A 12,724-nucleotide genomic window follows, 5' to 3' on the forward strand; every position below is an offset into this window, starting at 1 on the left:
AATATGGAATTTGCAAATATTATTTTTACTCATTGCATATGGAATATTTACATCGATATAATACAATAATAGAATATCGATATAATACAATAATAAAAGTAAATTTCACATAATCAGTATTAATAAATTTCAATAAGATGAGTAATAATAACTTTATGTACTGTAAATGTCAATCAATGCATAATCTTATATACACATGCAATTAAATGCTCATTAAATTGGATATAGTACATTATATGTAACGTCATAATTTAATATTAATACTTAAGAATTAATAATTTAATTATCAAATATTGGATATGAAAGATTTATATAGTAATCTTTGAGGTTCATTATTAACAATAAAGTTAAAGATTTAACTTTACTTATAAAATAATTGCGCATATATGTCACAAATATAAAATATATATCGAATGGAGGTCCTATTGGAGGAACGTTAGCATATACGCGTTCAATTTTGGTCGATCGGACGTCCACTGGACGTCCGTTTGTCATAACTTCGAACTACATTGAATATGAGCCATCCTATGTACATCCTATGGATGTCCAAAATCGAACATATGATCGATGTCCATTTCATATCCATGGATGTACGGACGTAAAATGGACATAAAATGGACATCTATAAAATGTCCTGCGCTATCTGGGTAATTAGTTAAGGTTTGTTTAGGATAATTTTATAGACAATTCTAAGATGTTATTTTAATCATCTATATCCGATTTTATATTCTACATTCCGCTTTCTAACATATTCTATTTGCTTTCACATTTTGAAAACTGTTCATGTACGAGAAAAACAGCACATTAAAATTAAAAAAAAAAACAAATCTTGAAAGACAAACATCTAGGAGGAGCAGTGTTTGCTGTTATCTAGATAAAATTATCTAAATAAAGAAATTCTTTTATCTTCTTTTTATTTAGATTATTAGATTATTAGAATATATATTATCTCCATTTTTATTATCTTAAAAATATTGGCAAATCATCGTTATCTAAGATATGTTTACGTGTAATTTATCTTATTTTTATTTAGATAATTTTTAGTCATCTAAGCGCAACACTGAGGAAGACTACTGAAGCTCGTGCATGTTATTAAGAATAAGCATTCATCTGCTAGTTTATCAAGGACATCATAATCCTTGCATATGCAGCTAATATTAAATATTAGAAGTTTATTTTTTCGTAATATAGACAGTGATCTTCTACATACGACTGCACTTTAAAGCAGATTCTAGCGTTATTTAGACATATTGCGATATAACCTTGTTGTTGTTGATTAAAGTAACTGTATAATCTAGATATATCTAGATTTATTATAATTACTGTCATCCTTGATGACTGATAATTGTTAACAAGTTGTTATTGGGCGTTATGTGATTGATGCTACCTGTGTCATATAGGTATCATTGATTCTTTTATCAGTTTGATCAAATGTATTCTGTCACAAGTACCAATCCTCTGCATAAGCGATAATTTAAGGTAGAATGCAGTTGCAAAACTATCTTTAATGAACAAACATATCTTTCCCTAATAACAAAAAGTCCAAAATCAAGACATAAGACGTCTTAAAGTTGTCTTTTAGACGTCTTTAAGATGTTCTTTAAAATGTTTTTGAGACGTTTTATGTTTCGTTTTTGGATATGCGTGTTTCTATTATGTTTCTTGTATTCTTATTATCTTTATATTTGCATCGCAGAGTCAATATATTCGAATTACCTTTTTTATTCTTTTTCTTGTATGATTGGCTACATTTTGATTAATACCTTTTTTAAATAAGCTCTTTCTGAATTTTGAATATGATTTGAGTAAAGTTATTTTCTTTTTTTACAACTTTGATCGCCCACACTGAAAGTTAATTTCACCATTGTTCATCCCCTTTCGACAATATGACTTTTTCATCTGAAACATTTTTTTAAATAAAATTGTATGATATTTTTACATAACATGATTCTTTTAATTATTCTGTATATAAAAGTAAAATTACAAAGAAATCAATAATTTCAAAGATATTGTATTTTTTATTTTGACATATTTTAATATAAACTATTAAAATATCTAGTAAATTATTAATTTCTTAATAATCATATTTTAATATTTTTATCATACTTCTTAATATTTTTCAGAATAATGAGACGAATAAATTGATGTAAAGAAAATATATAATTGTTTTTCAAAATAATTATGAAATTTGCAATATACAAGATAAATAGGCATTAAAATACGTTTAAGCTAATAAACATTACTTGATTTCAATAGTTTTTTAATAATAATAGAACGTTTCTGATAGTTTAGAATGAAATTCAGAGGGGACCGAAAATCCGCGACAGAGCATGAATCCTCCTTTTTTTTGATGTTATGTAAAGATATCCCACAATTTTGTTACAAAATTCCCACAAAAATGTTTATGAAAATTGCACATTTACAACGCTTAAAAGTTCTATCCGTTTCACTTTATACTTCAAATTATCTGGATGATGATACATTTTGACTCCTGTTCTGTGTGACATTCTTTTCAAGAGGCAGATGTGTTATTGTAGACGGCGGAAGATTTAAACACAATTGGCTAATAAGACACACGATAGATATGATTGTATAATGACATCATTATACTTGAAATGTGTTATGGAAAATAAATCGGATCTACAGAATTGTTCAAATTTATTTTATTACATAACAGCAGAAATAAAAGGAAATTATATCTCATTTCAGAAGACAAGATTTAATTAATTTTTTTAAATATTACTTTATGTAAAATCTTCTACAATTGTAATAAGGATTTTGCCATCTAGAAAAAGAACCACTCACGCGATAATAACAAATCGGTCTAATGATCTTGTAATAGTCTGAATTAATAAATGTGTAATTTCACATTTCACAGAAGCAAGTCGTTTTCGTACGAGGTCGGGATATACTTAAGTGCCGAGAAGTATGACGCTGATTCTTCCGTCTATTTCGCTCGAAATTCTCCGTCAGGACGGCAATGACATTAATGTCACATGACAAAATGGGCAGGATGTGGTCAATTCAGATCGGTCTCTGTGTGTGACTCACATTACACGCGCCTAGCTCGTCCCGGTGCGATCAAGGGAGTGGAGTGGACCACTAATCGAACAGTCGCTGCGAGCCGCGCACACGCCTGCCATGGCGGCTACTAAGGTCACATACACGTGAGCTGACCTTAGCCCCCAATTTGTTCACGACGATTCAGTTGAGGAAATCGTATTCGTGGTTTTCTGAATCGCGTCGGATAGGTGAACTATGGGAAATCAAATGGAGGGCAGACATCATTAACGATGCACAGCTATACTAAATCGTTCGTAAATATTGATGCCATATATTTATTTTATTACGGAAAATAGAATTAAAATAGATAAAAAAAAGTATCAATCATATTACCCAAATTAATTATCCTCTTAATTAAAAATGAGGTTGGCATGATATTATAATAAGGATGTTTATATATTTAAGGAAAATGTTTATATATATTTGGAATTGATACTAAAGATGAAAGCGTTAAAAATGAAGAATGTAGAATTTTACAATTAAACAGACCTAATGTAAGAAATAATGATATCCATTGTTCCCCACTAGATGATTACTCCAATCAATTACTGCAACCACGATTAGTCGAACTGTAAATACTTACAGTATAAACAAATCCTATAAGTTTTAATATGAATGTCCTTACGTATTTCAAATTAAATGCGTTTTTCTTTTGAAGTATACTCGAATGCCTTGTAATCGTCAAAATAAAAAAAATTTTCATATTTAACGAGCGCGTTGAGATAAAGGATTAAGGTCACTTAAATTCAGTTAGCTTTAATAAAACTTTATTATGTATGCTACATAATAAATATTTTATTAATTATTCTGTAGTATATGTACAATTATTTTTGACAAATTATTAGAGGAGAAGGTGGTATTACACCCCATTTACTTTTTGCACAATAACTTGGTTAATAATCAATATTTAAATTTAAAACTTAACAATTACATTTGTCAAAATGTTATTCAATCGGTTCTAGATTCAAAGTTACGAAATATTTATTACTTAGGACATTATTTATAAAAAATATGGCGACACTGCATAATCGCTCGAAAAGAAACAGGGGTAATATGGCCTTCCACAAAAATAGATTTAAAAAATTGGTTTTGTTTAAAAAAAATAAGAATTACAAAATTAATAAAAAAGTAAAATATGTATAGAAGAGTATAGAGGAAGGTCACCGATACCGACATACCACTTTGTTTTTAGACAATATTTCTTAAATAAAAGGTAAAAATACAACTTCAAAAACATAAATACAAAGTAAAAAGTGTCTTCTATCAGATAGTATAAACAATTTTATAATACTGTTTGCAATTTTGCAATAATTAAGTTTTTCGTAAGTTATGCAAAAATGAGCGTCTGACAAAATGGGCTCCAAAACTGACATAGTAGGCAATAATACTAATATTCCTATTCTATAAATAAAGATATATCCTATATTTTGTGAAGAAAACTAATTTATAAAACTATAAATATTTAAAATGACATAATATTATCAATAATACAGTCACTATTATTTTATTACGCAATTTGCAAAAAAACACCGTAAGAATTTTCTTCTCGGATTCATAGAATTGGTTTTTAGCTGATTTAGTATAGAAATAAGCCACAAATATATGAATTATGAGTTTGTACTTCTTTAATTAGCTAAACAGATCATGATTTTATTAGTATTAATAAAGTGCGATAGTTGGTTTCTGAAAAATAAGGGGGTGTCACTTTAGGAGACCTATATCAGTATCGGCAACTTTCTTCTATGTATTCAAATTATGCAAGTGTATTTATGTACACATAACTCCTTTAGTATATAGACTGTTCAGTACTAAAAATCTATATACATATAATGTAAACTGTATATAGATTGTAGTAGAGCTACAATTTATGGAATAATCATTTTGACAAGAAAACTTTGAAAAAGAGACCGAGTAATCAATACATTTAGAGAGTACACATTAGCAAAATGTCACATTACCGTTTTATTTTGCATAACTCGAAATGTATACAGCCAAATAAAATGTTAAATAACAAAGAACACACTCAACATACATATACTCGTATGATAATACGTTCAAGTTTAAAAAGAATGGGGAAATATGCGTAATTAAATGCTAAAGTATTATTATATTTTAAAACAGGTTCAAAATATTTGAAAGTAAAAATATGTTATAATAAATGCTGACTATTGTGTATTGGTATATTAGTATCGTGCTGTAACAGCGAGCTACTAAGCAAATAATTCCATAGGTAATTGCTAAAATTCGCCACTTAATAGCGGAGTTATTAAGAGGAGCCATATCTAAGCAGAACAACAAGTCATTATGATATCAAAACGATGTCAAAATGACTCCAAAATGATCATTAAAAGTAATTTTTCAATCATTTCCAATTTATTTTAATGTCATTTTGACGTTATCGTGACTTTGTTCTGCTTGGGATTACATCTATACTGGCCATAATACCACCTTCTCCTCTATTAGCATATATCCAAATTTTATAAAAATATATCATATTTCGAGATATGTTAGAGGAAAAAAAAGATTAACCATTTATTACGTGTACATAAAAATTAATTATATACAGGGTGCCCTGAGATTCATGAAAATACTATAGTCAAAAAATTCTCAAAATATTTAATAAAAAAGTTATTTGCAAATTTTTATTTTAAACAATAATTTTTTAGATAATAAGGACTACGTTTAGGTAGTCATGTACTTGTGAGTATTATTAGTAAGCATGCTCACCAGCGTTCACTAATACTACCGCACGCATGCGACTGATGAACAAATAGCTGCCTAAACATAATCTGTAATTGCCCATAATTCTCATACTTCAAAAACTAAGCTAAAAATTTATAAATAACATTTTTACTTATTTTTTCTTATTATAATATTTTAATTTGCAAATTTCGGGACATCCTTTATATTAAAATTAAACATACATAAAATAAAAAAAAACAAATTTTATTATGTGCCTCTCCTTTATTAGCTTTAGATTTATTTCACAACGTGTGTTATGTTTTAACAAGAGATATAACGTATAAATATGAGTAGTAATGGGGAAGTTGCTGAAATTAAATATGTAGTTATAATTTTATGTAATAAGTGAATAATTATTTTTAACAATATGAGTAACAATATGGAATTATATATATTTAAGGGGGATTTACGGGACTTTTGCGTGTTTTTTCAACATTTATTTTTTCATAGTAAAATGTATCGAATCACTGCGCTCTTTTCGCATAATATTAAGAACATATTGAAGTTTAAAAAAAAATTTTGTTTGAATTTTTTCCGCCCTTGACGGCGACAAAATGGCGGCTGCAGTGGTTGTCCAAAAAAAACTGGTTGGCAGGATATCTCGTGACTGAAACGTCTGAAACAAAAAATCCAAAGAAATTCTTAAAATATATGTCAGTGGCTATGGCATGAAGCAGAATAAATGAATTTGACCAAAAAAAAAAGAAATGGCGGCCTTTTGAATTTTTTACCCCTTTTTCACCCCTAAAATGGTAAAAAAAGGGGGGTTAAAAATGAACGGAAAATTATGATTGTGGTTCAGGCTGAAACTACACATGTGCTGAACAATCCCTGAAAATTTCAGCCCAATCGGTTAAATAGTTTTTCCAAAATCGTGCCAACCAGCTCGGAAAACGTTGTTTTGAGAAAAACGCGTTTAAAGTTATTGCACGTATGATCGTTAGTATAATCATAAAAAAGTGACTTACGCTCAATCAGCGATGCCTGCTCCATACATCAGTCCTTCCTCGTCCTCGTAAGCTTCGTTTTGAGCAGCTTTTTGTATTCTAAGCTCACTTTTAAATTAAAAATTTTTAAAAACTTTTTAAAATTAAAAATTTTTATGTCACTTTTGCAAGTTTTACAAATAAGAATGTCTTGTAAAGTCAGAAACATAACGATTTTACGACATATTCTCGGTCGGTAATCGGTATATGAGTGTTCCTACACTAATTCTACATACATATAGTACACGAAAATGATGTTTTTGAAAAATCGAATTTTTTGAAAAAAAAGTCCCGTAAATCCCCCTTAAATGAGAAGAGTCCTTTACTAATTTATATTTATTTTTAATTATTTTTATTCTTATATTTTAATTAATATTTATTTTATAGATATATATATATATATATATATATATATATGTACTTTTGCACTACGTCCTAATAAAAATAATAAATGATTAATCTATGATTGTAGATCGTTTCTTCTACATATGTTTAATATATTCATATTAATCTATAATATATTTAATTCGTTTTATTTTGTCTTTCCATTATAAAATAATAGTTATGTAATTATTTTAGTTTCCTGATTATCCCTGTGTAATCTTTTATTACAATCCAGTACACATCAACATAACATCAATGTTATAATTTTATATTCAACAATGTAACTGTTATGTACAACGTGTGTTACTCCATACAACGTAGAAACTTGCAGTAACATTGCTTTAACGTTTGTAGTGTTACTGCAATAATACTGAAAAATTTTGCAATATTGTTGAAGTAATTTATGCTGTCTGGGATATTATATTTACATTGTTCAGTGTGAAATTATAATATTGACGTTAAAACTTTCATCAGGTACTCATGGGGCAAATATTATTCCAGCGCTACTACTTGCACATAATTTTAAAAGTAAAAAACTTTGAATTATCAAGGAAAGTCAGGTATCATAAAAAATTTTTCGTGATATCTTGTGAGGGTTAATATTAATCGGTGTTTATTTAATTTCATAATGTAAGTATAAAGTATATTTGTGTACGCGCATAGAAATACCGTTGAGTGTGCATTTTATTTGTGCACACGGAAACCAAGGGTTCTGCGAAAAAGAAATACATCACTGATTACAATACGTGTGTATTACTATGTACAATGTCAACGTACTATCATTGACAAAACATGTACGCACCTGCAGCTGCGATCTGCCACGTCATAAAAGAAACAGCATGTTACGTTATGGTGTATCCGCACAGGATGTGCTTGAGATCTGTGGAAAAACGAACAATTATCGTTTTGTAGCCCGAACATTAATTAAAAGCATGAATAATTTAAAAGTAGTAAAGATCATTGTCTGAAGCTCATTGTTTTGAAAAGAGAATATACCATTCTCTCTCTCTCTCTCTCTCATACGTAGCATTATTGTCCCCACATGTACAAATTATTTTTTAAATAAGTTATATGTAAATTAATGCAATATTGTGTTCTCAAATTCACTGCCAGTGCTAAAAATTTATAGTATACGTAACGTAAACTATAGATTTTCAGCGCTGGCAGTGAATTTTGGAACATAGCCAATATCGAATTTCATCTATAATAATTGCATAGATGATTAGCAAATACCTATACGTCTTTATTACTATTTTTTTTTAAATATTGAAAATTAATCAGAAATCAGGGTACATGAAAGTATTGCACACGGATTGGTATGTAAATTTTACATAAATTTTTTATAAATAAAAATTATATTGAACTTGCTTCACACATCAAATGTTTCGTGCACATCTTCAATGAAACACAAAGAGATTCTAACACTTCCGCATAACGGGTGAGTTCCCACTCAGTTGCATAATTCAAAATCTTTCGACCTAGTGATAATATAAAAAAAAAAGAAACCTGTAAGAATGTAAGATAATTAAAAAATAAAAAAAATGTTTAACGTCAGATACATTAATTATAAGATAAAATAAATTCAAAACGTTATAAAGTTGTCAGCAATGTAAAAGTCAGAATCGTTAGCCCAATGTGGCCGAAACATTCAATGTGTGAAGCAAGTCAAATATAGTTTTTATTTATAAAACATTTCCATAAAATTTGTGCATTAATTTCTGCGCCGTACTCTAATTTGCAGCAATTTCTAATTAATTTTTAATTTTGAGAGTCTTTAATAAGTTTGTTTTTCTACAAAAATATTGTTCGAGATGCTGTATGTCTTCAAGAGATAATTTATAGTAATAAATAATATATATAACTATTACAAAAGGTTTGTTCAAGATCATTATTTTTGAAATTTCTAAGGCCCAGTTCCACAACTCATGGTTAACTCTTAACTGAGGTTCAATTTGTTTCTCATCTCTTTTCAATTCTAGAATTAGAAAGAGACAATAAATAAGTTGAACCTCGGTTAAGAGTTAACCGTGAGTTGTGGAATTAGGCCTAAATACGTAATTATTAAAAATTGAATCGTAATATGATGAATTTAAGAATAATTTTAAATTTATTTTAAAATGTTTTCGTTTATCTTTTAAAAACATGATATAGTATCAAATGCAGCATATGGGAATTGCGACAGTAATTGTACGTATTATAATTTTAATTATATTGAAGAAGCTGTATTTTATTTTAGATATTATTTAAGTCGTAATGTATTATAATTTCTAGATTTCTAGTATTTTTCTAGATTTCTAATATTTCTCGCCAGTTTCTATTTGCCACTTGCTCTCTACTGTTCGATAAAATACTATATCTAAAAATAGAATAATTTTAAGTGATGCAAGTGTTTATTTAAAGATTTTGTTAAGTTCTTGTAAAAAACGATTTGTGTACACTAGTGACCAATCGTTCCAAATAAGAAAGATTGTTCTAAATTTTAACTCTTCGTCCAATTTTACAATACCTCTCAAATTTTATCTCAAATTAAGGACATGAATTGTCACTGTTTTAAGTGTAAAAATAATAAGTATAAAAAATAATAAATAAAAATAACAAGTATATAATATAATTTTCAATTAAAATGAAAAACTTTTTATTTGAAAACGAGATAATATTCACATGAAATACATTCGGTAGAAAAGTACAATTTTTAAGAATAAAATATGATCTCATAATTTGTTATAATTTGTGTTGTTATCTCACGTGATGTTACATTAAGTGTGATTTATAATTATAATAACATAATATTATTCATGTGTTTCATTAACAATTACAAAAAAAATGTATCTATTAAAATTTCACTACAATTAATATTGAATTATTTTTAAATATCCCTCTTTCCCCTTCTTTAAAGAGAGTTATCTTAGTACACACGTCTTCAGCAGCACCTAGGTCCCGCAGAGAACTGGGTCCGAACCTGCGGTCAAGGAGGGGCGGTCTGAAAAGGATAGGAGGGGAGAAGGAAGCGAAAGAGAAGGAGGAAGGTCGTCGCGCGCTTGGGCGCGTTTAGTCAACCTGGTGGCGCCGAAGAAAGAACTGTTGGCGACGCCTGCAAGTCGGAGTAACCTGCGAGTTGGAATTGTCGAGCGTTACGAATTAGCGAAGAAAGGGAAAGAGAAAAACGAATCTCGACGCGCGAACGCTCGATCGGCAAGCTACTTTCGAGTGCAGAGTGTTTCGAATTTGAGAAACTCGGTGTGTTCGAGGTACCACGGGCGGGTGCGCGCGTTTTGTGAATCATTCTTGTAACAGGTGGGACGCGATGGTGGCCAAAGATCCGAAGATGGTTACCGCGATGGAGCTGATGAATCCATATGAAAAACCACCGAGCATGTCGGTCAGCCAGTCTATGAAGACCTTTCTATACAATCGCGAGACCGGCGCGTTTATGGGCAGGACTGCCAGTAGTTGGGGTAAGCGCGGTGTTGCCAGCTTTAGGATTTCTTCCATGCGTTATGGAAGAAACTATGTGATAGCTACCATAGGAGTTATGATGTGGTTTAATAAAGTATCGATACTATCGCTAACTCGAAATCGGATACCTGCAACTGTCGATACTATTTGACTTTTTTTTCTCCGAGTAGACACACCTAGCATTGTTTCCGCGAAAAACGCGCTGTAACTTAAGTTTAAAGCGTCTCGAACATTTTCACACTTTCACTGAAGAAGATCCGCCTGTCGACGATACGTTAAAAAATTTCAAAGTTTGCAATTTTTTTTCTTATACAGAAGTCAATTTAATTCGCCTTCGTTATTCGACCGATTGGCCACCAATTATTTAATCGACTCCATTATTCTATTGTCTGAGAAAGTATCGATACTAATCGTTACTTGATACTTTCTATCCTTTCCAACAAATATTTTTGAAACATTCGTATTGTTAGAAAATAAAGAAAAATAAATAAGTTATATTTTTTATACTATACATATATCTAATTTTCGCAAACATTTCTAAATACTATTCAAAGGAAGTACGCATGTGTAGGGCGTGTCAGTCGCGTTTTCTTTATAGATTTTTTAAATATTAATACATATCAATTGGCAAAATTGAGTACTTTTAATAAAAATTTGATTATATACTATCTTTTTTTCTTTCTGTATCTATGTTAAAAAAGGAGAAAAATTAATTTAAAAAATAATTTTATTAATCCTTTGTTGATACTCCTTTTTTTTGATCGCTTTTTGACACACTGGGTGGCTCACACCTAGAGCAACGTTTAAACAACTGACATTCTCATTTAAAAAATCCAATCAATATGAAAAAAATTATGGGTCAATTTCAAGATCTGTAGAATACATTCAAATAGTTTTTGATTGAGATTTCATTACAGTTTTTGTGAACAAAATTCTTAAGTTCAATGAATAGAGAAAAACTGAGTAAAAAATCTTTGAAAAATTGTAACTTTTAAAAAATTTAATATTAAAAGTTAAAAATTTACAGAATGTTCAGATAAGATAATTAAAAAAAAATTAGTTTGTAAGTTAGTTTTGGGTAAAGGATACTTGTTTTGCATATTGTAGGCTATTTTGGGAATTGAAAAAACAAAGATTTTTTTAGAAACATTGTATTTTTGTTCTACAAAATAAAAGAAAATTGAGTTTTAGAGAGTTAAAATAATTTTGTGGGTGGTTCACACCCAGGTATGTCAACGAAGGGTTAATACTTTGAATTTAATGTAAGAACTGATGAGCACAGAAAAAAGTTTTGAGAATTATAAAAAGAATGCAGAATTTTTATTCTTTAGTGCAATGATTAAGCAAATTATAGACTTTAAATAGACAAATGCTATATAATGTAATGCTATATAATGTAATGGTGTAAACAATGATTTAAATATTTAGATTTAAATAAAAATTAACGTAAAGTTTAATATAATAACCAAGATTTTCTTTAGTCAGCTGATTCTTGTCCACTAATAGATTTATATATTTATTTATACAAATTCCTTTTTTACAATATTTAAAATATTGTAATGTTTTCAACATTTTTTTAATTTTGACATAATTATTTAAAATTTTATTATTTTATTTTGCATTATACGTAAATATAAATTTAGCTCAATTCATTATGACACCATCTTAATAAATTAATTATTAGCTTTGTTTTTTTTTTTTTTAAGAAATATAACGTGTTTTTAGATTATTCTTGTATGTTGCACATTCCAACATTACTTTGTTGAGTCAGCTTATGATAATAATTGAATAAATGAGGATATGTGCCTATCATAAGTGACACCGCATGCTAATGATATTTTACATTAAAATTAAGTGTTACATTAAACAAGACTATAATTATTTTTATTTAAAAAAATTGGAATAAAATAATTATGTATTTGTCATTTTTAAATAAACATTTTTCTATTATAACTGAAAGAATTAAACATAAAGTTATTAGAATTTTTAGATCTTTATAGTAAAGTTACAAAATAAACAGAATTTTGGGTATGTGAAGTTAGCACCCCAACTATAGTACTCAGGAGTTCTGAATAGAGTTCCCGTTTCTTTTT

General features: G+C 28.7%; 1 protein-coding gene across 1 annotated transcript in view; it reads left to right on the forward strand.

Moving 5' to 3' along the window:
- Window positions 1-10,245: 10,245 nt before the first annotated feature.
- Window positions 10,246-12,724, forward strand: part of LOC108757547 (sodium/potassium-transporting ATPase subunit beta-2) — a 17,583-nt gene continuing 15,104 nt past the window's right edge. Inside the window, exon 1 of the mRNA XM_018502007.1 lies at window positions 10,246-10,630. Within this exon, the coding sequence (XP_018357509.1) occupies window positions 10,480-10,630 (151 nt within the window). The 5' untranslated portion in view covers window positions 10,246-10,479. The remainder of the gene's footprint in view (window positions 10,631-12,724) is intronic.

The sequence above is a fragment of the Trachymyrmex cornetzi genome, unplaced genomic scaffold, assembly GCF_001594075.2.
Source record: "Trachymyrmex cornetzi isolate Tcor2-1 unplaced genomic scaffold, Tcor1.1 scaffold1462, whole genome shotgun sequence".
NCBI lineage: Eukaryota > Metazoa > Arthropoda > Insecta > Hymenoptera > Formicidae > Trachymyrmex > Trachymyrmex cornetzi.